This window comes from Leptinotarsa decemlineata, unplaced genomic scaffold, assembly GCF_025532065.1.
Source record: "Leptinotarsa decemlineata unplaced genomic scaffold, Ldec_3_MD MMD2_P_RNA_scaffold_12, whole genome shotgun sequence".
Lineage (NCBI taxonomy): Eukaryota > Metazoa > Arthropoda > Insecta > Coleoptera > Chrysomelidae > Leptinotarsa > Leptinotarsa decemlineata.
In genome coordinates this window covers 10,398,190-10,420,427 of record NW_027412526.1, presented here as the reverse complement: position 1 = coordinate 10,420,427, position 22,238 = coordinate 10,398,190, and the positions used below count along the sequence as shown (strand labels likewise).

Below are 22,238 nucleotides of genomic sequence, written 5' to 3'. Positions count from 1 at the left end.
CACTGACGCCTGTCGAATATAATCCAACGCCCTTCGTGGTATTAGCCAGGGGAGTAGTTGTTTTCTGATAGGCGTCAGTCCATTCAACCTACTGTGTAGGTATATTCGAGACTGGCTTGAACGTTCAAAGTTCATTTCTTTAGATACATAGAGAGTTTGTTGAAAAAATTAGGAAGTAACTGGAAAAAGTTCTTGGATTCACGAGAGAACGTTTATAGATTGTCAGCAGTTAGACAAAACAAACGAAGAGATGCTGTGGTTATTCCAACCTCAGATAAGAAAAATAATTTGGGTCAAGTTACAGACAAGTTGGAAAAACTCCTACTCGGTGATCGAGAATATAAACGATATGCCTAAGTCAGCCTGTCAGATATTTGTCAAAGAGAGTGTCAACCTCTAAAAATTGTGTTGAAAATTTCATCAAAAATTATTTTTCCAGTAATAACAACAAATAGAATGTCCAAGGTAATTAAATTATCACCATCCCAACGAGGAGCCGAAAAACTCTGCCAACTGATGGGTTACCAATTTGGCAAAACCATTGGGAACGGCACCTATAGCAAAGTCTGTGTCGCCATAGACAGCAAGGGCAAGAAAAAAGCTTGCAAAATCATTAACAAAAAATACGCAGGAGACGATTTCATAGAAAAGTTCTTACCGAGAGAACTGCAGATCATAAGCAACATCAAACATCAAAACATAGTTACTGTCCACAAGATCATACAGTTGAAGTATGAAGTGTACATTTTCATGGATTACTGTAAACATGGGGACTTACTGGAATACATCAAGCTCAAAGGGCCCTTCACTGAAGAAAAAGCTAAGGTTTTGTTCAAGCAGATCGTAGAAGCTGTCCATTATCTGCACGACCTAGACATTGCTCACAGAGACATCAAGTGCGAGAATGTATTTTTGAAGGGGCAAAACCATGTGAAATTAGGCGATTTTGGATTTGCCAGGTACGTGTGCTTTTATTTTTAGTTCTCAGGTGGATAAGTTTGTGTAAGTCTTACATAATCAAACTTACGTTGAGTGACTGATTTATCAGTTATCTTCAGCGGTTCTTGAGCAAATGTTATTCTTGAGAGTTATGCTAGTTTGTCCTGAAGTTTCATTGAAGGTCACCTTCAGAAGTATGTTTATTTTTAAATATGTCTAACATATCCGTTTGTGTTCGAAACTCAGTTTTTACTGTGAATGAATCACAACATTATTCTTCTTTGTTGAACGTGGTTGAGAATGTTTCGTTGTGCATTTCATTATCTCGGACTTCCATTGTCTAATATGATATACATTGATTTGAAATCCCTGAAAGAATCTGTAAAAGATTAGCTGAAAAAAAATTAAGCAAAAAAACTGAAAATAAAATGAAATAAAATACAAGCAACAACCAAAAAATAAAAAACGAAAGGAATGAATTCTTAACGTAAGATGAGGGACTACCAATGGGATCGCCACTTTCACCGGTTATAGCCAATAATAATAATGACTTTATTCACATTATAATGAAAATGATTAAATTCACATCAATATATAAATAGACATTACAGAAAACGTGAAAAAAGTAGGAAAGCGATAAGTGTAACACACTTGTTTCGCAATAAAAATAACAATCTACACATAGCTTACACATATACACATGAATATGACTTTTTTTTACATATTTCAAATAAAATATACCTATGACTAGTTTATATCAACTGAACATATATACATTCAGTACTACACAAATATAATACAGACAGTACACTTAACAAAATTACACACAAATATAAGAGAAATATTGAATTTAAGACAATGAACTTTGGCTACTCTTGATAAAAATTTTGGTAAAAGGCAATAATAATGTCTTTTTTGCAATGGTGTCTTTATTTAAATTTTGAGTAAATTTCCTACCAGCTGTTAACAAAAATGTTTTCAATTTTTTTTTTAATAATGCTGGAGATTTAATATTTTTTATATCTTCTGGTATGCTATCAAAAAGTTTAATGGCTATAAAGGAGTGAGCTCTTTGTGAGATTGACTTTTTCAGTATCACGGGGTATGTTAATTTTTCGCAGTGACGTGTAGAGTGTGGGTGATCACGAGATTTTGCTTTGTTTGAACTAAAATGGTATTTCACGCTTGTACTGAATGAAAACAACTGTCGCACATCCAAGTTTCCACACTCTTTATACAAACGCTCTGTTGAAAATCACCGATTTTGTGACATTATGAGTTTGAGGAATCTCTTCTGTAACGTTTCCAGAGGTTTCAAATGTACACGTAGAGCTGATCCCCAAGCAGTTATTGCATATCGTAAATGGCTCTCAACAAGGGCCGTATATGTTTCAGTTCGTTGAAAAGTAAATATATTTTCAGAACCCGAAATCTGTAGAGGACTGTTTGGAGTTTTTTATAATATATCTGATGTGGTAATCCCATTCTAGATGTGTGTCATTATATACACCTAAATATTTCGATTGTTTAACAGACTGAATTGTTATTGAATGGTTTTGTGTAGTCAGAATATTGAGGTTGTCATAAGGACAGGCATTAGATGCATTGCAACTGAAAGGAAGAAAATTCGTTTTCTCCACATTTACAGTCATGAGTCTGTTATCAAGCCACAGTTTCAATAATTGGAAATCTCTCTCTACCTTTTCTTTCAATTCGCGCCAACTGTCCGCTTCATAAAATATGGCGGTATCATCCGCATATCCTATTATGGTACCCACGCTATTTATTTTAAATATATCATTTATATAAAGGTTGAATAATAAGGGGCCCAACACTGTGCCCTGAGGAATTCCACATTTAATTTCTAACTCATCACTAGTTTTATCTGCTATTCTAACAACTTGTTTTCTGTTTTGCAGATAACTTTCAAATAATTTCAAACATATACCTCTGACTCCATTATTGTTCAGTGTTTGTAATAGTAATTGGTGGTCAACCGTGTCGAAAGCTTTTTTTAGGTCGATTAACAGGCAAAGTGGAGGTTTTCCTTTTTCTAAGGATTTGTGTACTATTTCTGTTAGTTCAAGTATCGCATCTTCGGTAGATGTTTTTTCTTTGAATCCAAATTGTTTGGTCGAAATGAGTTTGTATTTATTGATAAATGAACATAATCTTTTCTTCACTAATTTTTCGAAGATTTTTGAGAGGTGGGTAATAAGCGAAATAGGTCTATAGTTACCGATTTGGGTTTTATCACCTTTTTTATGGATAGGCGCGACTATTGTTGTTTTGAGAGCGTTTGGCCAGATACCAAGTGACAAACATCTATTTACTATGAATACTGAGGGTTCTAAAATGAATTTTGAAATAGCTTTCAAAACTTCAGCTCTGATTTCATCGTTCCCTGGTGATTTATTATTTTTTTAATTCATTAATAATAAAATTTAACTTATTTTTATCAATTGGAATTAAAACTAAGGAGTTAGGTAAATTATTAGTGATTGGGGTGTAGTTGGGGTTCCTAGGTATTTTGTTCGATGAACTCTTTCCGACGTCTACAAATTTATAATTGAATTCAGTGGCTATGTCCCTGTGGTCAATTAATAGTTCACCTTGATCGTTCGCGATTGTACTAATAATATTTACTTTGCGTTTAGTACCCGTGTACAATATGTTAAAGGAGTGGTTTGAAACTCTGGCCATTGAAGAAGCCCATAAGAAGCCTCGAGTCTGGTTGAGATACATGGAACCATGGAAATGCAGAACTAGGCACATAAATAACGGAAGTCCCTCCATTACTTTCACAATGGAGAAGGAAGTTCACAACGAATTGCCATTCTTAGACATATTGGTGAAGAGGACCGATACTGAATAGGAAACATCGGTATACCGGAAACCCACCCACACGGGACAGTATCTGAACCACGAATCCAATCACTATCAATAGACCAAGAGAGGAATCATCAAGACTCTAGTAGACCGTGCTTTCGGGCTCTGTTATACACAGGAAGGTCTCGAAAATAAGGAACTAGGCATCATCAAAAATGACCTTCAATGGAATAGTTACTCCAGAGTGGTGATAGAACAGGCTTCAGTTAGAAGACAGCAAGAGCTCCACAAGGAAGAGAAGCCGCCACAACGAAAACCAGGCCACCAAACGCGGGCTGCCATTCCAAGAATTGCATTTACCAGATACCCTGCGAGTGCGGAGAATCATGTATCGGTGAAACTAAGAGGCCATTGAAAATTCGCATTGCCGAGCACAAGAAACACAAACAATGAGAAGAAACCAGCAAATCAGGAATAGAAGAACATGTTTGGACTCATCAACATATGGAAACCTCTAATCAAGCGGAACACGACCAACTCCCTCCAAACGGCCACTTCCCGATAAAACCGATGAAGCGGAGCGACGGAAGAGGGAAAGGGTGAAAGCACTCGAATGACTTATAAATAGTCAGATCTTGGAGGAATAAGTCCAGTTATCACCGTTTGATTTTTAATTTTCATTTCTTGTAAATAATTTTTTTAATTTTTCATGTGGTATTAATAGTTCAATTTTTTTATTTTTTATTTATTTGGTTGTTGCTTGTATTTTATTTCATTGAATTTCCGGTTTTTTTGCTTAATATAATTGTTTTTTTTCAGCTAATCTTTTACATATTCTTTTAGGGATTTCAAATCAATGAATATCACATTAGACAATGGAAGTCGAAACTAATGAAATGTATTGTTCTTCTTACCAAATATGCACCAAATATAACTCTTAACCTCTAGAATTGAAATCAAAAATTCGCAGGAACTGATGAAAAACATCTCCAACATTCAGCATCCACCTAATTCAAAGTTGGTTTCATTCTGTGTCACAAATTCCCATACATTTTTCCAGAAGATTCTCACAAAATCATGGATGGAATGTTATTTGAAAATTATACAAACCCATTCATTCTGATAGCCCTTCTAGATCAAAATTATTGTGAATTCAATGACACAATATATAACAAGGAGGCCTAGTAATGGGTAATCCTCTAAGCACCATCCTCGCTGAAAAATTCATGGACAACTTCGAAAAACTATTTAGCAGCCTGTTGCAAAGGAATACATCGACCATTACAGTCATTTTTTCAATACATCAGCTCTATTGACCAAAACATAAAATTTACTACAGAACTAGAAACCAATAATTCCATGAACTCGATGAACTCATAATTACAACAACAAACATGATTTCGTAATTTACCACAAACCATCCCATACAAACACAACTATCAATAACCATTCTAATCATACTAATCACATAAAATAGCACGACCCACAGACTCATCAGTATCCCGATGTTCACAGATGATTTCAACAAGGAATTGAGTTCAATAAAACACATCCTTGATAAAAAACTTTTCAAAAAGTCCATTAACCAAGTATATCGCCGCATTGAAAATAACACTAATACCTACAAATAAGTCACATACATAGGAAACTAGCGAACGCCCCGGCTCCATACGGGTGCAATGTTGATACTAAATATAAATTCACCAAGCGGAGATTTGAGGGTATGGAGAAACAGTTGGAATATTTGAAAATTCTTTCTTAGTGCGCATTTTAAACCTAAGAAGCACCCATCTACCAAATTTCATCTTCCTAGCACTTACCAGTACAGAGGAGTATAGATAATAATATAAAATAAAAGGCTACCAACAAACGACATTATTAACATAGCATATAAGACTGGTAACTTCTTGGGTAGACATATGAAAATGAACAGGTCAAACATGGACAAATATAACAAATCAGGAGCCTATAAACCATAAATAAATATAAGAAGAAGTTATTTTTTAAGGACACAAGCACTACAGGAAAATCCTTAAGTCGATCTCAGAGCGCTGCCTATGCGACAGTAGCGATTCACATTGGATTCGAATTGCTGGAGATTAAATTCATTTGGAAAAATGTTCTCAAGAAGTTTATTCCACACAAATGCAGTTCTCCAGATGGGAGAGTTCGTAAACAGTGAAGTTCGAGTTGTACTGAGTTGAACCTCAAAATGATGAGTAGCCACAGTCCGTCGCATATTTCTGATATGTACCTCTCTTGGTGGAATCAAATGTGCCAAGTCACTTATTATTACATGCGGTATGCCTCAGGGGACGGTGTTAGGACCAATCCTACTCAATATTTACTTGAACAACCTTTTCCTACAAGACATCAACTCCAACATTCTGAGTTTCGCCGATGATACTGTGCTGTTTTGCGAAGACAAAAAGTGGTTTAATTTGAAACAGAAATTAGAACATGACCTTCATTAAATCAAATTGTGGTTCGACCACAGGTTCTTATCTATTAACTTTGAGAAAACCTATTACGTACAATTTACTAGTTATGACAACTCTCTACCAGAATATTACATCAAAATCTCCAATACGGAAGTCATCAAACCCATAAAGAAAATAAAATATCTTGGAATAATTTTAGGCAGAAATCTCAGATGGAACCAGCACATAGACCACATAGTTAAAAAATTACGTTTACAAATTCAAACGGATAGCAAACATACTCAATCAAAAACAAAAAATTATGTTATTTAAGAGTTTAGTAGAGCCCCATCTGAGATATGGTATAATTGGTTGGGGTGGAGTGACGAAAACTCATCTACATTCCCTTGAAGTTATGCAGAAGAGATTTATCAGATGTACCCTACGGAAAGGTAACGACTACCCTAGCGATCTACTTTATTCAAAATCTCGAATATTTGATCCCAGATAGATGTTTTTTATAAATATTATTGCTGTACAGCATAAAAATAAATAAGAATTAACTACTTATCACCATAAATATGCTACACGTCGGAATCATAGTATTGTCATACCATTAATGCTCAAATCAGTTGGGCAGAAATGCTTCCGGTATTTAGGACCAAAACTCTACAGTTTTCTTCCTGAGAATTCAAGATGTGAAACAAATCTCAAAAAATTTATGACAGAGATCAAATTACTTGTCAAGAATATACCACGAGCAGAGATACATAGATAAATATAAATTTAAATACTTACTTCTACGATTGTGGATATATATTGTGTATTGATTTAAATAATATTACTGGAGTTTTTTCCCAACACCAAATCAACACTTCGACACGTGTTTCAAGTGTGCTATGTGTTCCTTATATCTTACTTTAATAGATCTTTTTGTCTGTCCATAATATTTTGCATCGCAGTCCTTACATTCAATTTCGTAAATTCTAGACTTTTCCGAACTTTCGACTTTGTCTTTTGGACTTCCCAAAAGGCTGTAGTGTATGACAGGCAGACCTGTTCATGAGCATATTTGAAATGGAAACCAAAGAAAAGTCTAAGTATTTTCCTAGGATTGTGGATGATATTTTCGCGATATTCGATAACAAAAAATCGAATATTGACAACTTTGTTTACATTTTAAATAATAGATGGTCATCTATTATCCATCTATTTTATCCATCAATAAAATTCAGGTATGAGTTAGAAAATAAGGGACAACTACCATTTCTTGACGTTTTGGTAATGAGGAGCCAGTATGGAGGGTTAGAATACGATATATTTAGAAAAGAAACAAGCACGTACCAGGTATATTCCTGACAGTTCACATCACTGTGGACAGCACAAACGTGCTGGGTTGAATTTTTTAGTGCATCGTCTTTTGACTTTCCCTCCAACACATGATAGGTTCACAAAAGAAAGACGTACAATACAGGAAATAGCAGCCACTAACGGTTTCTCGAGGGGTATTGTAGATGACATAATAAGGAAAAAAAAGTTTAGGTTAAGAATGAACGAAATCTCGACTTTCAGAAAGGACAAAAACCAAGATAAATACATCTCAGTTCCATACCACCAATATACGAGGAACTTTGGAAAGATTTTCAAGGCGGTTTTTAAAACAAGTCATACACTACAGAGCCTTTTGGGAAGTCCAAAAGACAAAGTCGAGAATTCGGAAAAGTCTGAAATTTACGAAATTGAATGTAAGGACCGCGATGCAAATTATTGTGGACTGACAAAAAAATCTATTGAAGTAAGATATAAGGAACACACAGCACACTATAAATATGGAAGACCTGAAAAATCAGCAGTCGCCCATCATATTTTGCAACAAAACCATTCCATAGACTTCAGTTCATTAAGATTAGTTAGACAAGTTAACAACAACAGGCAACTAGATGCCTATGAGAGTGTAGAAATAAGTAAACACAATACTATTATGAATAACGATGATGGACCTAAACCAAAGAGCATACTATATAGCTTGTTGAAATAAAATAAAATAATATTGTTGGGTTTACTGATTACTACATAAGGACACATTGCAAAAATAAATTTGGATAGGCAATATTGTGAAATTAATTTTTATATAGCTGAAAATTGTTTTATATAAACATATATTGTAAAATAACAGATAAGGCAAAATTGTAAAATTAATTTAGGTTGGTATATCTGTATGGTTGGTACGCCTGGATGGTTTACCTATATGGGTTACCTCTATAGCATAAATAGGATTAGCACGCACTAGTTCTTAGTTTTAATCTTCCTCTTTGAAGATGATCACTTGGTGATCGAAACACGTGTCGAAGTGTTAAAAATAACGATTTGGTGTTGGGAAAAAACTCCAGTAATATTCATTACTACACCGAAGGTTCCAAACAGTGCATCATAAGTGTACTGATTTGTTTGTAATCTGGAACCCTTATGATTAAAATCTCTATATCCATTGATTGTTTGATTTATTTATATTATGCCCAAATGTGTCCAGTTAAAAGTTATGTTTTTATCCATATTCAGTACCCATTCAATACATTAGTTTATTTTGATTCTTCATATTCTGTTCAAATATGTCCAGTTTAAACTTGTATTCTTATCTATAGCTAGTACTTAATTTCAATAGATTGATTGGTTTTATTTATTTATATTCTTTTTGAATGTAGCTATTTTGAATTTATATCTTTGTACTCAATTTAAAGCATGAATCTCATTCAATGTCAGATTCAGTATTCTCATTCCTTACACACAGGCAGATCATTTTGCCTCGTAAAATGTACTTTATTTGTTCACTGATCATTTGTTCACTGTGCACTTGCACATTTTCCGTAAAAGTATCTATAGAAGAGAGACAAATCTCCAACCTTTCTTCGATGTTCCAGACTATCAAGGTTGCAAGTGATGTTCGCGTCTCCATTCAGGTGGATGACTTTTTCTGAATGAAATCCAGCAATTTCAGGGTATATATAAGACCAATACTCCAAAGAAGGTCTGATCTGAGCTTCATAAAGCATAAAAAATTGCTGAGATGTGTACAGTTTTCTGGTTCGGAACAATGTTCCAACCTTTTGAGAAGTAGCCTTTGCAATTCAAGCGACATGATTGTGCCAAGACATATTGGTGTCCATTTTATCCCCCAACAAACTTATCGAAGCAGAAAGCGGAATTGTCTGACCTGACATTAATATATCCGGTTCGGAGACATTTATCTTCTTGGAGAAAACTGATGCCTGGGTTTTTGTGGCATTGAATTGAACCTGGTTACTTTCACCCCAATTCGAAATCATTTCTAGCTCCTTATTAAGACATACAACCTCATATTAAGACAAGATGTGCCTCCGTAGCCGATGTCCTGGATTCCAAATGGAATGACGATACAAGTGTGCTGTCGTCAGCAAAGCAATATATTGGATTTTTGTTTTTTTTTTCCAATAAGTCGTTGATATACAATAAAAAGAGGGTTGGAGACAATATGGATCCCTGGGGAACTCCAGCGTTGATGGTGAAAGTATTGGAGAAATATCCATCGGCGGCCACCATTGTTAAACCAGTTTTCATATAATGTCAGAAATAATCATTTATTCCATTAAGTTTTGTAACTACATGCTGTTATTTATTGTAGGATAGTTCGATTTACAACTGGTACAGTGAAATGCGTCTTGGGTAGAATTTATGCCGTGAAAATTGCCTAATTATTATCATATATACAAAAATTACTATTCCACTCTAAGTTTCAACATTCCTTATATCCGAAACTAGTTAGTTCAGAACATATTTTCATGGAAACTTTATAGAATATCACAACGAAAGATCTCTTGAAATCAAAAAACACCTTCTGTATTTACAGGGGTGTCCGGAATAAAATCAATATCATTTTAACCAGTATTTTAGGAAAAAACGCTGAAACACGTCAGTTGATTTCACGTTGTATGCATTTTTTGGCAATAAAATGAACTTTTTTTTTTTTTAATGCAAACCTATGTCGTGTATGGGCTCATTGAAAAGCTCGTAAAAAATGGATTCTGGCCATACCCTTTTTTCTTGTGGTTACAACGAAATGAGAAAAAACTCTTTTGAAAAGTTACAAATACCTAACTTAGTGCTATATACGGGTGAATTAACGTAACAGATGCTGAAATTGGCCTCCACCCTCTACTTGGCAGGCGATGGTAAAACCCGTCTACGGAATTCCGAATGGCCTCAGCCGGTATGTTATGTGATTCCACTCTAATTCTGCTTTTTAGATCTTCAATATTAGCCGGCCTATTTTGATAAACCTTGTCTTTCATATATCTATAAAAATAATCTAATGGCGTTAAGTCTGGGGATCTTGGCGGCCATTCAATTGTACCACGGCGTCCAGCGTCCTGCAAATATGTCATCGAGATATTCTGTGACATTAATACCAAAATATGGGGGAGCGCCGTCCTGTTGGAACCAAAGTGTTTCAGTGGGGATATCTGGATCTGCTTCATTGGGAAACATAACAGCTAAAGCAAAGCGTGAAAAATCTAAGTAGCGTTCAGCTGTAAGGTTTTCCTCAAAAAAGTATGGCCCTAATATTCTGTTGTTGATGATGCCTGCCCATACATTTACTTTCTGAGGACGCTGCGTACGAGCTTCGCATATCTAGTGTGGGTTTTCCGACTCCAGAATCGATAGTTGTGCCTGTTAACTACTCCATGTAAATAAAAAGTAGCTTCGTCCGAAAAGAGTATGTTGAGTGGAAACCCATTATTCTCGTCACATCGCCTCATTATTCCCTCACAAAATTGCAAACGCCTGTCATAGTCATCTTCCAAGAGCTCTTGGACAAGACATACCTCATATGGGTATGTCTTGTCTCAATCGTACGTCTAGACGCAGGATTGTTTTGGTCTAATGAAACCGTTGACAAATGTGGATCTTTCTGCAGAGATACGGCAATGTCCAATTTTTGATCTTTGACTAAAACATTCGGCCGGCCACTTCTGGGCAAGTCCTTCACTGTACCATGTTCTTCAAATTTGTGTAGATCTTACTCACAGTAGCCTGGGAAATGTGATTTTCCGGATATTTTGCATTAAATAAAGTACACACCTCACTTTGACTCCCCCACATTCCAACAATAGTTCTTATCAGGGAATTCATTTTGGTACAAAAAATGCAACAATCTTTTTCTCTTTTTGAAGTATACTGGTCAACAATTGCTTGGGATGGAACTAATTTTATGTGTAAGTTTTTGGTGAAAACATAAAATCCACAGAATGTTGATGCTACGTTATCAGTTCTACACATAAATCAATAAAATTTGCTGTGGTGCCTGGCCCGGTTGGTCTGTTCTTAAAATTTGTAAACTTTCAGAAAGTAGGTACTGGTGATCCTTAGCAATTGTTGAACAATGTACACCACTCATTTGTTTTTGCAACGTTAATTCTCCCGTATATAGCACTAAGTAGGTATTTCTGACTTTTTTGGTTTTAAAAGAGTTTTTTCTCATTTCGTGGTAACTGCATGAGTAAAAAGGAAGGTATGGTCAGATTCCAAGTTTTACGAGCTTTTCAATGAGCTCATACACGACATAGGTTTGCATTTGAAAAAAAAAGTTGGGGAGGGTGGCAGCTAAGGGGTTCATTTTATTGCCAAAAAATGCGTACAATGTGAAATCAAGTGACGTGTTTCAGCGTTTTTTTCTTAAAATACTGGTTAGAAAGATTAATTTTATTCCGGACTTTTGCGCACCCCGGTATATTTGAGACTGTCAAACTTGTTCCTACAACAAATGTTATTTATTTCAGGTATTGCCGAAACAAATTTGGAGCGTTCTTACTCTCGAACACATTCTGTGGCTCAGCTGCTTACGCTGCTCCAGAAATCCTGCGTGGACAATTCTACGATCCGAAAATGTACGACATTTGGGCCTTGGGGTGTGTTTTGTATGTGGTGATGACAGCCTCGATGCCGTTCGATGACTCTAACATCAAGAGAATGGTGAAGGAGCAGATTAGCAAACAAATTTACCACTTGACGACGTTGTGGGAATGTTCCAATAATCTCAAACAGCTTGAAGTAGCGCTTTTGGAGCCAGATATTTTGAACAGAATCACTATAGAACAGGTTCTGAAACATCCCTGGTTCGGGGAAGAACCCCAAAGATTCCCAAAAGTACAAAGGCTCTGGTGACGGTTTCGGAAAGTTATTTGCCGTAGTATTGAGTGGATGAAACCTACAGGTGATGCCGAAGAAATTTTCCCATTATATCATGTTATTTGTAGTAAATAAATTGATGTAGCTGTTTGGAAACCACTTGTCTCGTTCATTTCTTCCTACTTGAGGTATTCATAGCTTGTTGGTATCTGATACAAGATGTGATAACCTCCTACTTCATACCAGTAGTACCAAATATCTATGAAACTTGTATAACGAACCACTTCACAATTATGGCTGAAATATTGTTGCTCCGAGGTACACGGCTAATATGGCTTGTCTGCTATCAGTGAAGATTGTTATGTTTTTGCTAGAAATTTCGTTCTTGGTTATTTCTTTTGTGTTGATTGAGTTCTGTTTGGACCATGCTGGTATTTTTTCTCATTCTCCACTTAATCCTTTGGCTCAGTGATCTGGAGTACACTCCACATTCTGAACCTTCTTTGGTTTTTGAGCCGTCTGTATATATGCGTATTGCATTTGTAGCATCTGACTTTGTGTTCTGCTTTATTTATATTTTGTGGGGTTCATTAGACACAAACCTGGGTTTAATTGCATCACTGGTTGCCTGCAACAGTTTGCGCTCCTTCGAGATTTACACCAGCCGTGCGCATTCGTAACATGGCCATTAACGCAACCTCCTTAACGTAACCTCCTTAACGTACAGTTCTAGAGGGGTCAGACCAGTAATTAATTCTATTACCGCGGTTGGTGTTCTTTTCATAGCTCCTGTGATGTTTAAACAAGCCAGTCGTTGTCCCCATACAATGGCTCCGTACGTTAACATAGGTCTTATTATTGCACATCCAGGTGACCACAAGGGGTGTGGTCACCTGGATCTACATTGCTCTGTAGGTGAGAGTTCTATGTTAGTTTCCTGTCGAGGACAGTACCAAGGTACTTCACCTCTTCAGAGATGTTTAGTTAGCTTTTGAAGATTTCGGGAGGTTTTAAGCCCGATGAACTTCTTTTCCTGATAAAAAGGACCATTTCGGTCGTCCATGGATTGATCTACAGTGAGTGTTCTTTACATCATGTTTCTATTAACTTGAGCCCAGAGATGCAAGATAACTATGTCATCTGTATATGTAATTGTGTAGAATTCATTATTGTTGAGGTGATTAATCAGGGTATCCAGAACTGTGTTCCAGAGAACGGGTGGATAAAATCAATAATGCGTATTACCATTGTACCCAAATAGAAGTATATTTTCTTCTTGTAATGACCTATGAATAACGGTTGATGGGTTGATTGGTAACAGGTGATGGTTGATAGTGTCTATTTTGAAAAAAAGACATTTTTATGGTAGTTTATAATTGATTATGTAAAACAAGTGTGAGTGAGAAATGTTTCCATTTATGAGACATGAAAGACCTCTTCATGAACATTCGGTGAAACTCTAAGACTGCAATAACTTTTTCAAAAATATTCATCAACTGCACTCCGTGAAATATCAACAACGCTTTCGCCACCCAAAGTCTCCTTTGATCCTCGGAACTTATAGAATAGTGTCTCCGTTCCTAGGGATGCCAACACATAGGGACAAAATGGCAATAATACAATTATAAAATTGGCATATTTCAGTCGATCTCTATTATTCTCTGGTTGATGTAGACTCTGATTTACCAAGTAAATGCTCGTTTTCATAAAATATTGCAGAATAAAAACATCAAAACCCAACGATATCATTGCCATATATCACTAGACTTAATTTTCAGGCTTTAAATTGAGCTGTATGATTTTACCAATCATTTTAGTCTCTGATGACCCAAAACAGAGGCTGAAGTTGATACAGATCTTTGAAACAAGGACTGTGATGTCTGATTTGGCCCTAATAATTAGATTCCCCTGTCGCCTGTTTTGGTGAATGCGAACGTTAATATCCTCAAACCTTCACCATAACTTCAGGAATAAACAGACAAGCAAACGTTGCGTTGAAAACGATAAAGTACAATAAAATCCATACCATAAATTCTGAACCCGAACTAAAAATGGAAATATACCAAATTTAGTATTCACTTTGGTCTCTAAATATATGGGGCAGTATAATTGGAAATTTCATCGTTCGGCAATATTTCTTTGAGGAAAGAGTTAACGTCTTGATTTACCTAGATTTTGTGGAAAACCAATCACCTCAATTAAGTAAAATCATTCACACGACGGAGCACCTGTTCCCCACTCTGTTCCTTTTAATAATATAGACACAACATTACCCACAAGATGGATCGGCCACCTCGCTCAGTAAATTTGACAAAAATGGATTTTTTCATGTAGGGCTACGTTAAAGATCAATTTTATAGAACACCCCCAATAATATAGACACAACATTTTCCAGTAGATGGATCGGTCACCTCGTTCACCAAATTTCACAAAAATCGATTTTTTATGTAATGCCACGTCTATAAAGGAGAACATGAAAAATAGAAAGAAAAGAAGAAATTTTATCGACCTCACATTACAATTTCTATTAGATTCGAAAATATCCGCAATAATAAAATTTACTTAGGTACGTCATACTGAAAATATAAAAAATATACATAGAGTACAAAAGAAAAGAAAATCTCACAGTACAATAGTTATAACTCACAATATAAAGACACATATATACACACCTACCCACATATACACACACATATAGGTACATATATTAGGTCCACTGACAATTGAATATCTCGTCAATCTTATAGAAAGCTTGGGTGACAAGTGAATTTTTCACTTTGAACTTCAATTCTTTGATATGAAGGTCTTTCCACTCACTAGGCAAGGTGTTATATATTTTTATGAGAAGAAACTCCGTTTGTTTGCTGTGTTTTGATAATGCATGTTAGAATTGACGACGTGTTCCAAAATATTCTAGTCAGCATGTTGAGGCGAGTTATTGAATTTAAAAACCGAATACATTATTAAATTGATGGATGTAGCCTTTACTACGTGGTAGAAGATCCTGATGAAAAGAGAAATGAACATTTCTATGTTTTTTACCGCTTTTATTTGTAACTGACGTTACTGCAGTTTCGTCCTATATGGACACCCTCAAACTTATACAATAAACAGTTCATTGTATATACTGGACATATATATATATATATATATATATATATATATATATATATATATATATATATATATATATATATATATATATATATATATATATATATATACCGGGTGTCCCACATTTTATGTGACAGGCAATATCTGGTTTGTTGAAGGAGATACACAAAAATGTTTCATACAAAATTTTAGGAGTTCATGAGAGCTATATTTTGATATAATTTTTAAATATACAGGGTGTTTGGTGTAGGTGCTACAGACCAAAATTCCATTTTTTAAAATAGAACGCCCTGTATATCATTACATATTCAGATGCTACGTTAAATCCTGATATCATTTCATGTTTGGTTTTTGAAATTCGGTTACGGCGTTGTTGAGTTATTGCACTTTTCCTTAAATATAAAGTTTCAAAAAAACTTATTTACTCGTACACGAATCCAGTCTATATCTTTTATTGAATTGAACTAGACTACTACTGAATACAAACCATTATTCTCACCTCTACGATACGATATCGATATCAGTTGAATATAATATTGAAATTCTTGAGAATGTGACTAACTTGAGGGTGAATTGCTTTATATTGCACAATTTCATCAAGTAGCTTATACTTGTTGATGCCATTGTAACAAATGTTGTTGAATTGTATCTACTTGTCAGTTCGATTCAGTGATTCTTTGCAAAACAGTAACTGTGTTCTTTGTGCGAAAACTCCAGTATGCCTTTCGCGTTTAGTCCAAGTGATTGCATTGATATGTTATTAATTTTTGGGGAATGTCAGAAAAACCGCCGTCAAGCACAACGTCTATACCAAGAACGTTTTCCAGACAGACCCATTCCGTCACGAATGACTTTTTTGAGAGTTGTAGAAAAATTGCGAACTGGGTCATTTCCTTCTACTATAAAGCATCGTCATCTTACGAGATCTGTTAGAACTGAAGATTTAGAGATCAATGTGTTGGCTTATATTATTATCCATCCACATGTTTCTATCCGTACTCTTGCAGAAGAAGTCGGTGTGAGTAAATCTAATGTACAGAGAATTCTGAAAGAAAATAAATACCACCCATTCAAAATTCAGTTGGTACAAGGTTTGAAACCCACGGACTTTGAACGACGACTTGAATTCATTGCTTGTATTCAGGTAATATTACATGAAAGTCCTAACATAACAGTCACTATTGGTCTCAAGAAAATCCCCACTGGGTCCGCGAAAGTAATTTTCAAACTACTTCGGGTATTAATGTATGGTGTGGATTGTTCAATGGCCGTATCATAGGACCTTACTTTTTCAATGAAAATCTCAATGGATTGCGATATTTACATTTTCTAGAAAATGATTTGATCCAGTTGATGGAAGATATTCCCATAGCAGAACGACAAGGAATTTGGTGGCAACAAGATGGTGCTCCTCCTCACAATTCACAGGTTGTTACTGAATATCTGGATAGAACGTACCCAAATAGATGGATTGGTAATAAGGGTCCAATTCGGTGGCCGGCTCGTTCCCCAGATTTATCACCGCTTGACTTTTTTCTATGGGGTTATTTAAAAGATATTGTTTTCACTACTCCCCCTTTGAATGTGGATGATCTGAAAATGAAAATTCGACTAGCGTGCAGTGATATTACGCCTGATATTATAAGAGCGACTTGTACGAGAGAAGTGATTCGACGTTTCGAAGCCTGTATAATATCTAATGGGCATCACTTTGAACAATTTTTATGACTTATTTCTAGGTACCTACCATTCTTATGAAATGATTTATCAAGTTATATTATTTACATTGTTATCAATTAAAGATTTGTTTTCGAATACACCTCTTTCAAATTCGCAATTGTTTCATATTCAAAATAATTTCTGACTGAATTCCACAACTCAAAATTGAAACCATTACTTCGAACACCCAAAATTTTGACTAATTTTCATGTGATCTGATGCAGAGAGAATAATTGTATGAGATATTTTTAAAAATAATAGTCGTTCTCAAGACTTTACATTTTAAGCAAAAACTCAACAACGCCGTAACCGAATTTCAAAAACCAAACATGAAATGATATCAGAATTTAACGTAGCATCTGAATATGTAATGATATACAGGGCGTTCTATTTTAAAAAATGGAATTTTGGTCTGTAGCACCTACACCAAACATCCTGTATATTTAAAAATTATATCAAAATATAGCTCTCATGAACTCCTAAAACTTTTGTATGAAACATTTTTGTGTATCTCCTTCAACAAACCAGATATTGCCTGTCACATAAAATGTGGAACACCCGATTTCTTCAAGAAAAGCTCTTACTTAACAGGAAATATTTTCTCAAATATTTTTTATATAATGTATGTTATAATGACTATAATGATATAAAGGTTATATGCTTTCCAAATGGACTATTAGAGGAAAATTGCATAGGTGCATACAAAAGTGGGCAAGTGTGGTTCTGACCAATGTCATTGAAAATCTGCCATGGAATACTTCATAATATGATAATAATAATGATGAACTATTTTTTGTTACCAGAAAAAACAGATTGCATGAAAAATACATATTTTATGCCTGATGACAAAAGGCTAAGACAAAAAACCTGCCAACCTTATCTATAGATATATCTTCATTATTTATATGAAAAAGCAAGTATTTTGCAAGTATTCAGAATAGAAATGTTGCCAGAGGAAGATATTTCATGTGTAAAATGAACTTGATACAGAAAATTTTGCAGCTTTTAATAAATAAAGAAACGTAAAAGGCGGATTTTTTTATTCGAAAGCATTGTAATACGTCGCGTGTCTAAGAAACAATAAAAATATGTTATTTATAAATGATTCATATACATTTGACGATGATTATCGTGAATGATCGCTTTTATGGCTCTTATATTTCTGTGGCGTTATAAAATTTTATAGCCTTGGAAATTACAGTTCTCATTCATGATACATTGTTGTGAATGCAATGAATATATTCCTCAGATATAAAGGCATTTGCTTTCGATTATTAGTCATGGATTCGCAAGGAATGCAGTTTCACTTTCATTTCCAATAGAAATTAGTTTTTGGAACGAACCTATTTCGCTTCCTACTCCTTCGCCATTATACAAAAAATGAGGGAAACTTCTGAAAAGAGGAAGAAAGCAATTAGTTTCAACAAAAGTTCTTTACAAGGATTAGTGTTGAAAATTTTTCTCAGATATACATTGAAATTAATATAGTTTGAAAAAACTAAAAAACACGGTTTTAAAAAACATCGAACTAAAAAGTTAAAAATATGTTTTTAAATGAGCTTAAAACAATAACGAACGAAAAATACTAGTATTATTGTGTTTTAGTCTTTTTAAACTATATTTATTTTATTCAAACTGAAAATCAGCTACCAAGTCCAAGGAAGGCAGCGGCGCACAAAGGAGGGTTACAAATAATGCAGCAGGCGCGCATGTTGATAAAAAAAATAGTTTTTTCAAATTGTAGTTTTTAAACTTCTTTTAAAAAAGTTTTTGACTGCAGTTTTTATTTTTTTTATTTTCTAAACAAAATCATCTAAACGAAAACATCTCCGAGCAACACCTAGCATACCCTATTTTGAAGAAAATTGTAGGGCACTACATAACACCCCCCTCAAAGAAAATATTAAACACGAAAATGAACTCTTCTTCCGGAGCGGGTTGAATAATTTTATTTTCACGGTTTTTCATTTTGATTTTCTGATTTCTTCTTGAGAATTCCAGTTGGTGTATTTGTAAATTTTAAATTTTCAGGTAAATTTTCATTTGATGATTCTATAAAAGCTGGTTTCAACCTATCAATCGAAATATTCTTCCTTTTTCCATTCACTGTCAAAATACAGTTTTTCATGCTTAATATTTCAATAAAAAAAAATTGAGATTGATTGAAAAATGCACATTCTACAGGGGTGGTTCCATTTTAAATGGGTCACACTGTATATATTTTTTCAATTGATTTCACTAAGGATTTCGTTGCCACTCCCCATATTGATATAAGATATTGAATTTTGGGATATAGGTACTAATGAAAAATAAATCAATTTAAGGTATTTTAGGGGAACAACATTTCTGACTTTGAATAAAATTCCAATAATGGAAGCTACTTTTTTTCTTATTGTTTCAAAGTGTATATTCAAATTGAAATACGAGGAGCCTATAGTCAACTTGTATAAACAAAAATAAAACATATCAGTTTCGTCATCCTTACATGAATTCAAATTATATACTTCTATGAAAAACAGAAAATTGAAACTTTCTGTTTTTTACCACTTTCATTTGTAACTAACGTTCGGGGTGACCGGGGCGTGTTGGTAAACTTGATTTCCAGATTAGTGTTGTTTTGTTTATATAAATTTCAAATTACATAATGTTTGGACGTATCCTAAATCCAGAATTTAATTTTTTCCTTGAGGATGCAAGTGTACCGAGCAACTCCGTATTTGGGGATGGTTGGTACATACCTTGGGGTTGGTTGGTCAAGGCAAAAACCAGGAAAACGATTATTGTTTTCATTTTTTTATGAAAGAATCAGCCTGCAAAATAAATTATATTACAAAAAAAAACGGTACCTATCCGTTAAAAAAGTGAATAATCTAGTCAGAACCATCCGAATCACAATTATGACAAACGTAGAACAAGCCCGCATCTGCGCATTTTTCATGTGCCCACAATTTGCATTGGGTGCACCGAATCTATTTCTCGTTAGGCAAACTATTTGACCAGGGTTCAACGCAAAGCAGGCAGAAGGTTTCTTCATCACTGCTTGAATCGTCTTTAATTTTTGAATTCTTCGCATTTGCTTGTTTTTTGTGTTCTTTTTGGTTTTGCCAAAGACCTGTTTTTTTATCGATCTCGTTTTATTTTCTTTTTTCTTCTTTTCTCCTTCTAATGCATCTTTAATAGGCGTATCTGTCAAGATTTCAGATTTTCTTTTTGTGCGACCCCGTTGCACTTTCCTTTCAGCGGCTTTTGGAAACGGCTTCAAATACTTGAGATCTGTAAAATTACATGTTGCTGCCTTGTTAAATGACTGGAGACACTGAGAATTCTGGGGCGTGGTCCAGCTTGTTGCACGTCTTTGTTGGGATTAGTCTCTTGGTCCGGCAAGGGGTTGTCAACACGGTTCAAAGCCTCTTCGATGGGTGTAATTTGACTAAGTTCAGGTAGATTCGCTTCAACTCCCAATACTTCACCAGGATTTACATTTTGCTCAATATCTTGCAAATCTTGTTCAGGATCTGGTCTATCTGTAACATAAGCAGCCATAAGTTTCCTTTTTTTTATGCGGACCTGTCTTTTTTATTACAGATATTGATAAAGCAATACATTCCCAATATAAGAGTATATCATATTGTTTCATTTGAAATAAATATCATGATCAGTGACAATTTTAAATTACGGTCCTGTCGTTATTTCTTTTGTAAATTGTTTCAATTCCTTCAAAATATAATTCAATGAACCCAATTAATTCGACAGGTAGGCACCCTAACACAATGAAAATTCGTACTTTTTCGTTTTTGGAAATTTTTGTATTGATGATTATTTCTCCCTAATCAATTATAATTCTCAATATTTTTATAATTCTCAAACCTGGAAGTAACGAAAATATCAGTTATTGGTCAAAATTCGACTGTATTAGCATCTCAATTCATTTGCCATCCTAAACGAGTAGGCTTTGCTTGGTTTCTGCGGTAGGAAAAATGAATGCGTTGTTGATATCTGTTGAAAACTGTCAGACGTTTATCAACATATCAAATATGTATTCAAATGAAGAAAAGACTGATATGCTATTTAGTTTTGCAAAATCAAATAGAAATTCTCCTTTGGCAAGGATTATGTATGTTGAGCTATACTCGAATCGTCGTATTCTGAACATCCAAATGTTTAGACAATTAGAAAAAACTTTGAGGGACTAAGGTGCATTCGACAGAAAGAAAACAAAGTAAATGTGTGGTTACTAGAAATGTCAGGAATCAAATACATGTTATGAGTAAGCAAATATTACCACATAAAAATGTACACAGTGAAAACATCTTTTTTTTTGTTTGAAGGTGATTGACAATGTTTCATGATGAATTTCACTAGTTCGGACTTCCATTGTCTACTATATAAAATGATTTGAAATCCCTGAAACAACTAAAAAAGAAGAATTAAAAATGAATAGCTGAAAATAAGAATTATATTGGTCGGTCGGTAGCCAAGCGGTTCGGCGTGGGTGCTTTGTTCGCTCACTCGAATTGACTGCCGTGTTGGTCGGTGGTTCAAGCCCTAGTCTGAACGATCGATCTTCACTTGCTATTGTCCAACCCGTGTTAGGAATCACACGTTAAAAGGTAAGACCTCGTTAATCCTTAGCTCGCACAAGTTTCGACTTCTGAGGGTTATCGTTCGTAGGGGTGCGACAGCTGGTTAACGGAAAAACAGATTTTTAAAACAGACAGATTTTAAAATATTATTTCATTTCAGGTTTATTTTGGTTAATATAATTCTTAATTTCAGCTATTCATTTCTAATTCCTCTTTTTTAGTTGTTTCAGGGATTTCAAATCATTTTATATAGTAGACAATGGAAGTCCGAACTAGTGAAATTCATCTTTTTTTTTATTTAGGCCAGTTACTAAAATTATGCTGATCAAAATTATTCTTTACCAGAAATTGCCCACGAAATGGGGATTTCTGTAAAATCGACCAGAACTATTTTGAAAAAGAACAAATATAAATGCTGAAGAATACGCAAAGTTCATCACCTCAATGAAAGGGATTACGGAAGGAGAGTACG

At 34.7% G+C, this 22,238-nt stretch overlaps 1 protein-coding gene across 1 annotated transcript; it reads left to right on the top strand.

Moving 5' to 3' along the window:
- Nucleotides 1-339: 339 nt before the first annotated feature.
- On the top strand, nucleotides 340-12,509 carry LOC111514310 (testis-specific serine/threonine-protein kinase 3-like). Its single transcript, XM_074173959.1, has 2 exons — nucleotides 340-959; nucleotides 12,002-12,509. Exons 1-2 carry the CDS (start codon nucleotides 457-459, stop codon nucleotides 12,384-12,386), a joined length of 888 nt encoding a protein of 295 aa, XP_074030060.1. The 5' UTR covers nucleotides 340-456; the 3' UTR covers nucleotides 12,387-12,509.
- Nucleotides 12,510-22,238: the final 9,729 nt, after the last annotated feature.